Source organism: Strix uralensis, chromosome 2, assembly GCF_047716275.1.
Source record: "Strix uralensis isolate ZFMK-TIS-50842 chromosome 2, bStrUra1, whole genome shotgun sequence".
NCBI classification, from domain to species: domain Eukaryota; kingdom Metazoa; phylum Chordata; class Aves; order Strigiformes; family Strigidae; genus Strix; species Strix uralensis.
This window is the reverse complement of record NC_133973.1, coordinates 41,734,583-41,749,043: the sequence shown is the minus strand read 5'-3', so window position 1 is coordinate 41,749,043 and position 14,461 is coordinate 41,734,583. Positions and strand designations below refer to the sequence as shown.

General features: G+C 39.2%; 1 protein-coding gene across 2 annotated transcripts in view; it reads right to left on the bottom strand.

The window, feature by feature from the left end:
* Positions 1–451: 451 nt before the first annotated feature.
* MED14 (mediator complex subunit 14) overlaps positions 452–14,461 on the bottom strand; it is a 38,072-nt gene continuing 24,062 nt past the window's right edge. For both annotated transcript variants that reach the window (XM_074858525.1, XM_074858524.1), the window contains exons 18-31: positions 14,062–14,208; positions 13,879–13,970; positions 12,635–12,787; positions 12,145–12,414; positions 10,757–10,912; positions 10,056–10,167; positions 9,287–9,418; positions 8,054–8,236; positions 7,138–7,373; positions 6,256–6,435; positions 5,949–6,056; positions 5,400–5,525; positions 4,609–4,798; positions 452–1,052 (exon numbers count right to left, since the gene is read on the bottom strand). In XM_074858525.1, the coding sequence (XP_074714626.1) occupies positions 979–1,052; positions 4,609–4,798; positions 5,400–5,525; positions 5,949–6,056; positions 6,256–6,435; positions 7,138–7,373; positions 8,054–8,236; positions 9,287–9,418; positions 10,056–10,167; positions 10,757–10,912; positions 12,145–12,414; positions 12,635–12,787; positions 13,879–13,970; positions 14,062–14,208 (2,159 nt within the window). In that variant the 3' untranslated portion in view covers positions 452–978. The remainder of the gene's footprint in view (positions 1,053–4,608; positions 4,799–5,399; positions 5,526–5,948; positions 6,057–6,255; positions 6,436–7,137; positions 7,374–8,053; positions 8,237–9,286; positions 9,419–10,055; positions 10,168–10,756; positions 10,913–12,144; positions 12,415–12,634; positions 12,788–13,878; positions 13,971–14,061; positions 14,209–14,461) is intronic.

Below are 14,461 nucleotides of genomic sequence, written 5' to 3'. Positions count from 1 at the left end.
CAGCTCAAGCTTCTACTCTACCTGCCTTTACAATAAGACAAGTAAGAGTCTATTATTACAGAGGTGCCTGTAACTACAAACTCCAGATCAGACGTAAAAAGGTGCTTTCTTCCACCTAACTTTGCTTTTGGGACAGAACAGATGTAGTTCCGTATGACCGTAAGAAATGAAGCATTGTTCTAAGTAATTACTGGTTATTTATATAATCAGGAAAATGTACAAACTCTGTCCTCCTATGACTTGGAACAAATCAAACCAACCCACAGAATAAATAAATAAAAAAACCCACCACACCCCAAACCTTGTGGTTTTTTTTTTTTTAAGTTAGCAGCACATGTGTGTGTGCAGAAACAAGACCACATACAGAGACAGCCAAGTAAGTGTGAATACAAGAGAAGTGGCCAGAGGCTACAGTGGAGAGGAATAAAGTTTAAGATTATACAACATCCAGTTTAAGATTTTTTAATCCAGTTTATTAAATATTGCTTTGTGGGGACATGTTTACAACAAGCCCAAATAAATTGTTTAAGGATTCAAAGCAGTCATATTAAAATACAGCTTCAATATAAAGTTTGTCACAGTTTTACAGTATTCAAAAATGACAGACCTGCCTTAAAAAAAGACTATTACACCAAAACATAAGAAAAACAGAAAAACAAACAAGTTTGGCATTTTCATAATCTTTATAGTATAAAACAGAATATTAAATCTATTACCAGCAAGCTGATACTTCAATCTATTACCTAGTCTGAAGTGTCTCCCATTAAAACACACTATACAACAGCACTATACAAAAGTCGTGGTGATACTCATTTGATGAAAGTGCATCCCTGAAAGTTTGCCAGTTTATTATAGTTAGCTCTTAAAAAAAAAAGGTAAATTAAAACGTCCTCTTTTAACCGAAGGCTTTATTTTTATTTTTTTTATTTTTTTTTTTTTTGCTGTTTTGTCTCACTTTCAGCCTTCTTTTAAAAGTGTCTAGGGACGCCCACCAGGGGGCAGCGTAAGATTAACCATCAAATCACGAACGGCTGCAAATATTGTGCATTCACCTGGAACAGGGAAAAGAGACAGGTTAGCATCACGCCACAGACAGGCCTTCACTCTAACAAGCTCCCGAGGCAGCGCCCTATGCCGACTCCGACCCCGCCGGCACGGCCACTAGCCCGGCCACTAGCCCGTACCCTGTACGGGCAGGGGGTGACGGTACACGGTGACTGCGACTCGCCAATCCCAGCGACCTCCAGGGACGTCAGGATTTGGCATGATTTTAAGTGAAGCAGCTCCGGCTTTCCCAGCAACACCGCTCTTGCTTGTTGGTCGTGAAATTGCAAGAAGCTCTTAACTTTTAATTGCTTTTGAACGTCAGATTGACTTGATACTAGAATTTATCTTACATGGCACTGCAATCTGAATTTTTCTGTATGTTATTAATTAGAAGCACTACATCTTATAAAGAAAAAAAAACACTTTTTCAACTTCTATTTGTATTGATTAAGAGCAGAAACTAAACATTTCAAGACTCAAGTCTGAAACAGCTGGAAGATGTTTTCTGGTCTAAGCCTAGTTTTGGAAACATTTCCAATTCCAAGACTGGGCAAAAGTCAGAAATCTGTTCCTTTCAACCAAATTGCTCTGGCTCTACCCTTGACATCTAAACTGCAAAATAAAACACAGAGCAAATGGACTTTTGTTTCAAACAGCTGAGATCTAATACAGAGAGAAAAAAACAGCAACAGCTGTTTTGAATACCAGCATTTTTTGGACAAACACCCCCCCCCCCCCCCCCCCCCATTCTGAAATAGCTTAAAAAAGTTTAAACCAATAGAATAAAAGGGTTTAATGAGAACAACAAAAGGTGAAGTACTAGGCAGCTGTGACTTTCATCTACTGTTTCCTGGTAAGAGAACACAATTAATAGCCACTATTGTACCCTGGTCACTGTGGGATGAACTTTTCCTGCATATTTCAAAAAACATCAATTGGAAGACATTGAATTCTGTTGCTGAAGGAGCAACAGTGTGAGCAAAGAGATAAGAGCAGAGCCTGTTGGGATGCCTTAATCCTAACTGCCCAACTAGGGATTCCCAAGATTATTCTGGGCAAGTCATTATCATATCAAAGCTACAAATCTGGGCTAAATACCATCCACTGCATCACTGAAATTCAGACACTGAAAAATGCTTAGTCACGAAGTGCCTTCAGAAATATCACAAGTCCCTTGATCTCCTCTCTAAGGGTCACCTCCAGCATCTGTAGGGACCTTCATTTCCTTACCAGACTGATTTCCACTACATAACACAGGTTGTAGACTTACAGCTCAAGTTTAATGCTATTATTCCAGGGCACTGATTCCATCTCAGTTCATATGATTACTTCCCCAAAATAAAATATTTTTTTCCCATGGAGGCATAGGTAAAGTGATCTCAGAAAGACAGCATACTCACAATGAGTCAACATTTTACTGTTAAACACAGCAGAATGTGTTTGCCCACAGATCTGAAAAGAAAACTCTTCCAAAAAAACTTACTTTTCAGGCACTACCATTTTATTAAGAGGAAAATTAAGCTGAATACAAAATACTTCCTCACAAAGAGAGAAAGGTAAAAAAGATACAGCCAAAACGAGGCAACACTGATTACGGGTTACAATGAAAGTGCCAGTAATATCATACGTGCATGATGGGAAGCCCTGGTCCTTTCTGACTGAAACAATGAAAAATTCACTTAACCAAGCAAATTGCAATTAGTGCAGCAGAAGAGCTAACACAGGTAGGAAAATCCCGGGTACAGCACAGTAACATCAGAAGAGGAAGGATACACATCTGGGATCTCCCATGTACTGCTGTTGTAAAAGAAGTCTCACAACTATCTACTTTCATCTGTTGGCTTTCCTATCTCTCACCTTTCATTGGCAAAGAAAAGAAGGTATCTTATTCTCTTTTATCAGATATAATAATGTAAGTTTTGACAGTGAGAACACAGGAAATTGCATTTCAAGTGTCTTCAGGAAAGATCCTAATTTGGCTGGGTGGTGGTAATAAATAAATCAATCCATACAGACTCATTCTTTCTTTCAGAAGTCAGAGGAAAGACTACTAGAAATGTCTTCTGCTCAGCTAGCTACATTCTTCTTTGCCTGGATAAGGTTCCGCTTGGGGCCACAAGCTCTTTTTATATGCAGTTTTTCCCCTGGCTATACTCTGCTCCCTGTACCGCATTCCTAAAATACTTCAAAACTTGTGTGCCAAAAAAAAATTGTCTATCCTGATCTACCTAATGATCATAGGACAACATCTCACCTGGGATACTCCAGAGCAGCTCCCTATGTTGCGGTATTTTGTGGAGGGTTTACCTTAAAACACAACTTAGTGCAATAATAAACAGGAAAACAATTATCTACCCTTCCCCACACTAGGGGAACTCAGGGGGGAAGCACCTTCCAGAAGAAACACCTGAAGTTTACGTAACGTATCTTGAAATAAACGTGCTATACAAACAACAGTTCTGTACCACATACAGAACTCTTACAGGTAATCCCCACACACCCTCAAGGCTATTCTCTCTCCTGTTTACCTAAACTATTACTATATGTTAAACAGAAAATGTATGTTAATTTAAATCTCATCACAATTTTCAGAAATGTATGCATATCCACACCAATTTAAGATAAACATTGCTCATGTTCTAGCAATCGAAATAAACCATCAAGCATAGTCAAAATTACCGCATAACAACAAGATGAATAATTATACAGAATAGAAGTAGAATTCAACCTCTGGATTCACAACTTCAATCTATCCACTGGGTTATTGGAAAAAGACTTTGTTCTTCAGTATGTAACTACAGTAGAACTAAAGTTATTGTTCTTATGAGCCATCTGTGTATTAGGAGCCCAAACCACTGCTTACAGACAACATGCTGCCCAAAGAACCTGCTACTGTTGTTCAATGTTTCAGATATTTAAAAAAACCAAACAAACAAAAGCATGACAGACAAGAGGGAAAGCAAAGCACAACGTTGCTCACAGTGCACTACCTACGGGCCGATGAACATTCAGAACAACCTATTTAGCTCAAACACTTCACAGCACGTTTGGTGGACAGAACTGTATGCACCTCTGTTAGCGTACACACTGACAAAGGAGTATACAATCACTCCAATTACTTTTTAATCATTCACAGCACGTGGACAAGTTCTGATAACTATTTTAACATCCCTTTATATTCTACTGTTAAGCTCAATAACTTCATAATTAACCATGAAAACTGACACTTGACCATAGCATATTTCTTGTGACTCATTCTGGGCCCATTTGTTAAAAAATATGACTCCTACTGTGCAGCAAGAGTTGGGCCAACAAGAGGAGCATTCTATGACTTGGGCAGAACAGCAAAATCCAGCCTGAATCATCAGTGTAACCTTCTGCTGTGTTGGCAGTACTTGCTATTAAGTTATGTATTGCCTGTCACATCAGGAGTTTATAATCACTAAAGAAGTATGATAGAAACCAAGAAGAATTCAGACTTAAGAGAGGTTTAGTTTTACACTGGAGATTTGTCACAGATGTCTGGGTGAAGAGAATATATCTACTGGACATGTACAGTACCTGGTCGTGGTGAATTCAGTTCAGCAAACCTCTTTAGAATATTGCTAACCATCATTGGAGCAGCAACAGAAGAGTTCTGCTGCCTGGGAATGTCAGCCTGTTGCGTTGTACCCGAAGCCATATCATAAATAATTGGAACAATAATACTAACAGCTTCCTGGGGGACTGTTGTTTTCTGTGTTAGCTGGAGCTGCGGGGAAAAAAGTGTGTTAAATTGAATGACCACGTATTTCAGCCCAACTTCTGATACAGTTAAACACTCTAGGCCTACAGACAGCATGCACTTCCACCCCCTCAGTTTTCACACATCAATTCTGTAACAGAGAAGTTATCAGCCAGGTGTGGACTATATTCTTTTCAAAAGCACCCTACAGTGAGCATTGCCTCAGAGATTACACTAATATAGATTTGTTCTAAACATCTCATTCCTGCTATCCTTTCCCAGCACTACTGATGTGTGTATCATCTGATCTAGGTGGTTAGTGCTTCAAAGAAGAACAAAACACCCAGAAGTTGAGCATTCGAAGATACCCACAGACCAGAGGGAACTGAGGTTTATATGTTGTCAACATCTCTTCAAGAACACCAAATGGAAAGAGTTGCTGTGCTTTTATAGGAGGGAGAATAGGAACACTAACTGAACTCATTACAACAAAGATGCACGCAAATCTAGGCTTCCAAACTGCAGAACATTTTTAGCTATTACAGTTGTCAGATATAGCATGCTTATGTTTTGCTACTAACCCCTGACACGCAGCCCACAAAATTTTAAAACAGATAGCTCTACTTACAAAAAACAACATTTTGGATTTCAGCACAACAGCAGGTGTTCCTGGAGGCGCAATTGGCGGTGCACTGGGAGGAATTGTTAAACAAAACTGCACATTCCATTTCAGCTGACTTGCCTGATCAGGGAACTGTTTCGAAAGAGCAGCACAGAGAAAGAAGAGCAAAGGCCTCACGTCAGTGACATACACAGCTATGAACTAGGGAAGTGTTAGAAAGTAGAATGTGCCTCTCTAGCTAAACTTGCAGATGTTGCCAGGTTTAGCATAAGTCAGAAAAACTCTGAAAGAATTGACCACAGGGTAAACAAGAATAGAATCAGAAAGATTGCAGTCAGCCTATGCATGTGCCTATTGTGCAGTAACATGCCTGCAGTTTCTCAAAATCATCAGTTTAAAGGAGAAATTTTGAGAGTTTCCAGGGGAACTAGAAGTAAAGAACCTCTTTATTAACACTAAATAACATATATATAGAGTAATTTGTGAGTTTATAAAGATACAGCACCTTTTATAAAAATATAATAACCAAAGTTGGGTGAACTAAACAGATCTTACCAGCTCAAGTTTCATGATGTGTACGCAGTCCCTGAGGATATGCGTTGGAGCTCCTAGTAATTTTGTGAAGGCTATCAGGGTGTTTGCTTTAAAGGGTGGTCCTGCAACCTGAAGAAAGACACTATTTAGTACCGCCTATTTAGATAATAGCTGTATCTTTTAATATAGTAACCAGCATGCACAGCTGTTAATTTTATATTTTGCAGCCCTTACACATGCCAACGAAAGTCACCAGTACCACTCAAAACACCACCAGAAATTAAAAACAATGCACAAAAATCTAAACATTAATGATTTGAGTACATACCCTCGTTTCAAAGAATTTCTCCAAAACTTGTAACTCCTCCGATTTCCATTGTCCTGTATTCTCAGGTGTTACTTTCAGTTGCAAAGTCTGGTTGGTTTTGGGATTGAGAGCAACCCTGCACTTCAGTGCCTCCGTCTTAAACATAATTACACCTGGTTCATTGGAGTTTATTAACTGTAGCTGCATAAGAAGAAGCATCACATTCAATCAGTCATTTGTTAAATAGCATGAACACACACACACACACACACATTCACTCCCAAGACTGTAGTGATCAATCTGCCCTCTTTCCAGGAAGAAACACAGTATTTGTATACAGGTAAAACTGATTTGAGAATGAAGCTTATGCAAGATTTGGCTTCTTTCTCTGTCACTGAATCAATGCCAAAGAAGTGAAGAGGCACACACTGTCTCTCCCAAACCCTAAACATTCATGACTAAGTAGTTCAGTTATTGTCAACTAGTAACTACTTTATTGGGCACTCCTGCCAAGTAGTGGCATCCATAGCAACCCTATAGCTGTACTAATTAACTCCCAGTGGATGTGCTAAACTCACAGAAGCCATGGCATCTGAAAATCTGGCCATAGCCTTGCTATCATATCATTTATCAAATGTTACAATTTGATTGCACAAATTTCATCAAGTTAGGAGCTTTCCACTCCTAACTTGTGGAAAAGAAGCGGAACTAAATGTTTTTTCTAAATTTTGACACTTTAGACAGCAAGATTCAGAAGTATAGCACAAGTCCAACTGCAAATACTTATATATTTGAAGCATTTCAGTTTGTGCCTGATTTGAAAGACATGGAGTACAGAAGCATGGAACAGAACTGTTGTGAAGTCATACTCGCAAGTCAATACTAAAACAACCAAAACCATACCGTTTCCTGTTGTATGATCCTCTGAAGATGCCTTCTCATAATAACTGATCCAAGGAATCGCTCAAGAGGGGAGCAAAGATAGCTGCCAGCTAGCCCCGGCACAAGCCCAGGGGTAGGAGAGGGCAACAGCAGAATATTCAAGGCACTGTGGGTGAGGATTGTAGGTATGGATGCAGCCCAAGAGCGCTGAGGTAGTTTACGAGGTGGAGGCATGCTCGTTGGCATTGCTTGGGAACCTATTGATATGGGAACAGTACGTGCAGTAAGGAAGGATTTAAGCTGAAACATAAGATACACGTTTGCTTTATTTGTTGTCGGTATACAATGAGTTCTCTGGGCCAAAGCTTAGTCCTTCTTTCTTTAGAATTTGGCTGCCTAGTGATATGCAACAGATAGACAAAGTCAAAGAACTAGAGTTTCAACCCTCCACCCATGCAAAGAGTCTCAGTAACATTAAAATCCTACTCCCTTTTCCTTTTCCTGCAGCATGCCAGCAGACAGCAGGTTTGTACAACAAACTCAATGAAATGTAAAAGATGGCTAAATCAGTTGTGCAAGAGCTGCATTACAACTCTATGATGTGAAAAGTTAGTATTTGGGTAGCCAAATATGCTTATCATTGCTTTCATTCCGAAGAATTTTCTCTCAGTCACGGAGCTCAATAGTTTAAGACTAATTTCTGCAGTGCGCCGGGAGGTATCAATGCTGCTGAAGTTTATGCTGTATGATTTAACTCGTTTACCAATTTGTTATAGAAGATTTGAACCTGGACAGAACAAAGGCTTCATTTCCTTCGATACTTTACTGCACAAGGGCAGTGGACTGTTAGGCTTACATACAAAACTACTAAAAAGAACAGAACTAGAAATGTTAAACGTGAGTGTTTCACAGTCATAACACTGATAAAGAAGCCTACTTGTTCCAGCTCGTGGGGAATGTGAGGCATCTGGGACAGGTGAATGAAGGGAGGGGTTGACTGGTGACATTCCAGGCATCCGTGCTGCTGGTGATGGACCAGAGACCTGGGGAGATCCTGGCCAGTTTCCTGCACGCTGACTGGGTGACATCATGGTGTATGGTGAGCTTGGGTCTATGGTACCTACAGATGTTACAAGACTGTTATTATTTTTTAAAAAAGTATGATGTTTTCTAATCTAGAGATCTAAAAAAGGCCTACCAAAATCTGTAAAGCATGAAAGCATCTGCAAGCCTTTAGACTACATTTTACAACCATATAAAACACATAAGGGGGCGGGGGGGAAAGCAAGATAAAGATTCAAGGGTCTTCTGGTTGTATTTTTTAAAAAGTAAAATGAAATTGAATGTTAAGGCAAATTGGCATGTTCAACACGTAGCAAGGTCTAAACTAAAAAGAGCTCTTGCCTATAGACTTGGACTTCTACTGCTTCTTAGCAAAGGAAAGCCTTAGCTAGACTGTTCCTTATCTATTCAGTATCTTGCGGTTATCTCCACAAAGGTATCTTTAGTTTTGCACTCCACTGATCAGAACAAGCTTCTTAAACAGTCTGTTGTATATCTATCTCACATTGTTCATCTTGACAGTTAAAATAGTGTGCTAAAATTATAATCTGAACTGTTCATTTACTGTGACCTATGGAATGGTTTCCAATGCACTGTGATTACAATAAACAATTGTTTTGGCAGCTTTCAAAAAAAACTTAATAAAGGAAACAACCAAAAGGCATGTTGCTCACATATAGGTATGTCAAACCAGCAAGACTTTGACAATGTTTCCAAATTGCAAGTATTTGAATTTCTAACCTGTTCCAGTTATTTTCCCAGGAAATGTAAGCAGTGAAAATACATTAAGTAATCTAACAACAGACAATGGTCATTAAAAGCTGCAACCATTGTTCTGCTACAAGACCACATGGAATTTTCCCACATTAGTAGGCTGGAAAGTGACTGATAGTCAATTTTTAAATTGTTAGGAACACCTCAACATGCCATGCAGCTACTTTTGACTACTGTTAAGAGTTACACCCACATGTATGAAAACAGCTACTTGAGCCAATTACAGAACACGAATTTTTCTCAATTAACTTAGGTCTGCTCCAGAAGACTCAATTTCAAGAAGCAAATGTGCCCTCCCTGTCACTATATATACACCTGCCAGTAAAGAACTCACCATGTGGGCTGGCAAAGTTAGCTGTTTGTCCCATTGTGATTCCAAGAGAGGAAGGTGAAGGAGTTGGACCAAAGGATGCTGGTGATGGTGCTCTTAAAGCTCCACTAGGTGAGCTTGCAGCATGCAAATTTCCTAATCAAAGACACCACATCACTCAACATACACATTTCACACTTCTCTTATAATTTTTTTCTATCAACTGCTACAGCTATCTCCTTTTTAGGGAGACAACAAACAAGATTCATGAGACTTTGTTTTTGCACTCAAAGGCTTCATTTAGTACACTGCATGAGTGTTATATTTTCCAGATTGATTCACCACACAAAGGAAACTTTCCAAGATATTTGGCTTGAAGAATGGCATTTCCCCCCTGGCCAGCCCTTCCCCAAATTTAAATATTTTCAGCTGTTGCGCTATAACAACTGGGAGTGAAAAGCAGAGCTTTGGTGATGAAAAGCTTTTCTGAAGAAGCAGATATTTAAAATTAACAGATTTTGACCTGAGCAAGTTGCTGTAAGAATGAAACAGTCCCAAATATTACCCAGCTAAAGATGACAGTTTCATGAAATTTTTTTTTTAGCTTCAAAATGTACTTTCCAAAACACGCACGGCAGGACTTGACTTTCCTATTTTCCCACAATATAAGGTGCATTCTCTTGGCTAACTTGGAGCTAAACACAGCTCAAATAATAGAAAAAGCATGCATGCACAAAGAGCTGCGTATATACCTTCAGCACATGATTAGCACACAGACTCTCAGCCATCTTACCTGGTGACTGTGTGTGCATCATAGATGGAGATGGCGTCACTGTGTTGTGATAGGAGGTGGGTGGTGAAGTAAGAGGATATGCTCCTGATGCTCCTGCCTGTTTTGCAAATGGCTGAAATTGTCAACACAGGACAACAAAAATTTTTTATTATTTTATACTAGAACTAAAACTATATATATATATACACACACACACACACACTATAACTGTATGTGCAGGGGAGAGTTTGGTCCCCAGCTATGAAATCTTACAGGTTCATCAACATAGAAGTCTGATTCTCTGTTTCACCTTGTGCAGTGCTCACTATTTTTTTCAGTGACTTTTTGCAGTTTCCCCTCAAGATATAATACCTCTGTACCTCATTCCTTTTTATCTGCGACCTTGTAACAGCAAAGCCTCTGGACTCCCCCTCCCATCTTTTATCTTAAACAGTCATTTAGCCTCCTTCAGTCCTTTGCTTCTAAGGCAATAAGTCTCATGTGACCTTCCAAAGCTACTGTTCATATGCTATGGGCTGTTTACACTGGAATGAGAAATGGCAAAATAAACTAATACGTTTTGCCCCAAGGGGAATTCCACAGCAGAGCAGTTTTATAGTCTCCCTTTCCATTTTCTAATGCTAGTCCTTTTAGAACACAAGTTCTTAGAAACCTACAGTTGTGGAAGACAATAAACATTTCTTAATTTGCCTGGAGGGTACCTGTTGTTGTGGTTGCTGTGGTGGCTGCTGGGGTTGAAGCTGCGATATCAAAGAATCCATCATATCTCCTCCAATAGGAGAAGGTGGGTTATCATCTTCATTTACAGATCGTCTTCGTGCATCCTGATTGCTGTCAACAAACATGTTCAGGAATGTCTGTGGAAAAATCAGTTGTTAACAATTTCCCCATTTAAATTTTATTACATAAATAAATAAGCACAGTATCTGCTGAGCTTTAATACTATCTTTATCACACATAAGAAACAGGCAGATTTCTAGATTATGACAGCAAGTCATAAACAGAGCTTCTCAAGGGATATTTAAACTTAATTCCCTTTTTCTTTTAGAAAAGGGGTCTTGCATCACCACCAAACAAAAAAACCTTGCTCATTAACACAAAATATCTCTAGTTCATTGAAATAAGCACATTTTTCTTTTTTCTTTCTTAATATTATGGAAAAGCCTACACCTGGAAATAGCTGTTCTAGAACAACTCATCAGTACCCAGAACCTACTGGGTTGTATCACACTTACAACTGCCCTGTTTGGGTAAGAATGCCCAGGTCACCTCCTCCATAGCATTCTCTTGTATCCAGAGGAATCTGTCAACCCTCCTGAAGTACTTCCTCCTCTACCTTCCCAATTTCATTCTCTTGTATTTTCCACTGGTATCTACAGTCCCCTTCCTCTTCCCACTTGCCTTCCGCTTGGAATTTGTGAAAGAGGTAGATGTTTAGGATCAGCTAAATGCAGTATCAGAGAATCAGTGTTCAGTTGCAACTGTCAGAAGGAAAAATTAGCAAACTATCCTGTTTCACAATGGGTGCCACTTTCCAATATTTCAGTATAACTAGTACTGGTACAAGCTGCCCTTGGCTAAGGTTTTCTGTCAGTGTGCAGAGATTAATTTTTCAAGAAGAGTGAATGAGCACTGTATTCAGAAGCAAAGCCACAGGCTCCTGCTGATGGAAACTATTTTAAAAGAGAAGTTTCTGTCTAGAATCATCTGACATGGAGCATTTCCTCATGTACAATGTATGAGCACTGTCTTGCCACACAACATAGTTTGTGAGGAGCAGTTGTTAATCCTGGAGAATACATCTAGCCTAGCCACAAAGCTTCAGCAAGTTTTAACAAAAGGATGCCTGAAGTAGCCTCTACATTATTTTATTACACAGATAAGAAAAAACAACCCCTGACATTTGATGCTAGCTTTCTTAAAGGAAATGTTTTAATTCAAAATAATTAACAAATCTACTGATAAATCAGAGAATTCCTTCTGTGCTCAGAATTTTGGAAGGATTGCAGCTCATCACAAAAGCTCTTTCCACACCTCAAGTTAGAAGTTCATTTATTTACAATGTGTCAGAAAACATAGGAACGGTCACCTTTAATCCAGGTGCAGGGTAAAAACCTTCAACTATTTTGCTGTTGTCAAAGAGACTGTACGCCCCATCACGTATCGCTACAACACCACGACTCCGGCAGTAGATGTCGATGCAGTACATATTCCTAAAAGCCAGCCTGATATGCGTGGGCGACTGTGGCAGAATTGAGAAACACTGATAGGCAGTGTTGGTGCGTTGAGTCAGACCCAGCATGGGCACAGTTGGAAGTTTGTTGATGGCATTTAATGGAGCCTGAGTGTCAAACAAAACCTAAGAGAGAACAAATATTGAGAGATCAGGTAGCCTACCTTTAAGTAAAGTTCAGGGAGAATGGGGCACAGAGGGGATACAATCTTTCCCAAGCCACCTTCTGCCAATGACATCCATAAACAATCATAACACACACATGTAATTTTGAAGAGAACAGTTTAATCAGAATTCGGCTCTTATTATCTTGTGCTTTTCTTGAGAGTAGTTTTAAAAACATTACCTGTAACAACTGCACCACATTTGGTGTTTTATTAAACATCTCCTGGAGCTGGTGCAGAATTGTGTTGTGACAGTTACTGCAACCTGAGTTTGGGCCGACAGTTCCCAGTGAAATGTGGAACTTCTGGAGTATGGAGTTCCACTGAATGCTGATCTGCAATGTCAAGAGCATAAAATGGTCTTGAAACTAGAACAACTACGAGGTTATAACAAGAAAACTGGTCTGCTTTATTTTTTTCCCCATTTTTCATCAAACCTCAACAGATTCCTAACTCACCTTCCTCAAAAGTTGCTAAGGTTGTGGGAAAAAAAAAAAAGCGGTTAGCTCTAACATCCATTTAGCTATCTGGATTGTGGGCAACCACAAAACTAAGGAATTATTTTTAGCAAGTCAATCAAAAAGAAAAAAAGCCTTTTCTGACAAAGGTGAGATTAAACTAGAGAGATTCATGCTGCAGAGAACTGATTAATGAGTTGCGGGAAGTGGACTGGTTTTCTCAGTCATATCACACAAAAATGAGAATTGGATATGCTCATATGTAAGGAACCGACATGCAGAACCCACACTGCTACTCTTGCTACTTATTAACTATCCCAATAGAAATACTCATAGAAATACTCTTGAAAATTCAGCTTGGAACAAGAATACAAAAACCTTCCAGGAAGCAAATTTCAAGTGCATCAGCTACACACAAAAAACACATCGGTAATAAACATGCACTTACTTCCTCTTCTACCTCGCATTTAAGGCAAGGTTGTGAGCAAGTACTCAGCCAGTTATCAAAGTAATTAATAAGGTGTAAATTCAAATGCTACAGAGTAAGCTAGAGTTCTGAACAAGTGAACAGCACTGCTACAAAATAATTAAGGACCACCTCATTTGAAAGCACAGTATTACATTTAAAACTTCAGAGTCCTTTCTTCTGAGGCAGAATTAGGATTCAGCTTACATACATCCATATATCCCAGTACAGCAATGATGAGTAGCAACTGGTTTGTCAGAAAAAGGTTGCCACATCAGCTTTCATCAGTGAGGAGCACACAACTGTCCTTCCCACAACTTAAAGCATCTTAAACAAATTCTCAAAAATCCTGAACATCTAGTAACCTGGCAAATTAGCAATCTGACACCCTCTTTTCAATAATGTAATATAACAAAATACTTTGTAGCACAATTCTGAGAACTCTAAGCCTACCCATTCTGTTTTCAAACACACATTTTAAGTGCACTTAGGAGTTACTTACTGAGCTCCCCTTGGTAGTTCCATAACAAAGGATAAGTTTTCGGTAATTGTAGATACGAACTTCTGAAAAAATGTTTAAGTGGTTGGGTATGTCTTTGAAGAGAGGAGGGAAAAGCATTAAAGTGAGAAAACCATAGTAATCTGTGAACACATAATTTTAATGAAAAGGAGGTGATTTCTGCACCTGGTAATGATCGTGCAAACTCCAGGACACATTCATACAGCCGAGCGATACTGTTCCAGTCATTAAGGAACATCTCAACAACTTTGCGACCTCCAACTGGTTCAGATAGCTGGTTTTCATATGTCAGGTAAACATGACGGGTTGGTCCTGCAGTGTTAGCAGATGACAAATACTGATTAAACTAGTGGTTCCTAAACTGTGGTTTACAGACTATGAGTGAACTGCAGTAAGTGACCAGGAAGCATATTTAAATAATAACAGTGCATCAACTCAGCAGTCAAAATTTTGATTCAGGTACACTGGGGTTTACTACAAGTCTTAAGAGCAGACAGCTGTCCAGGAACACCAAAACATTAGAACTACTGTACCAGACAATCTAAACCACAAAGAAACAAAATGT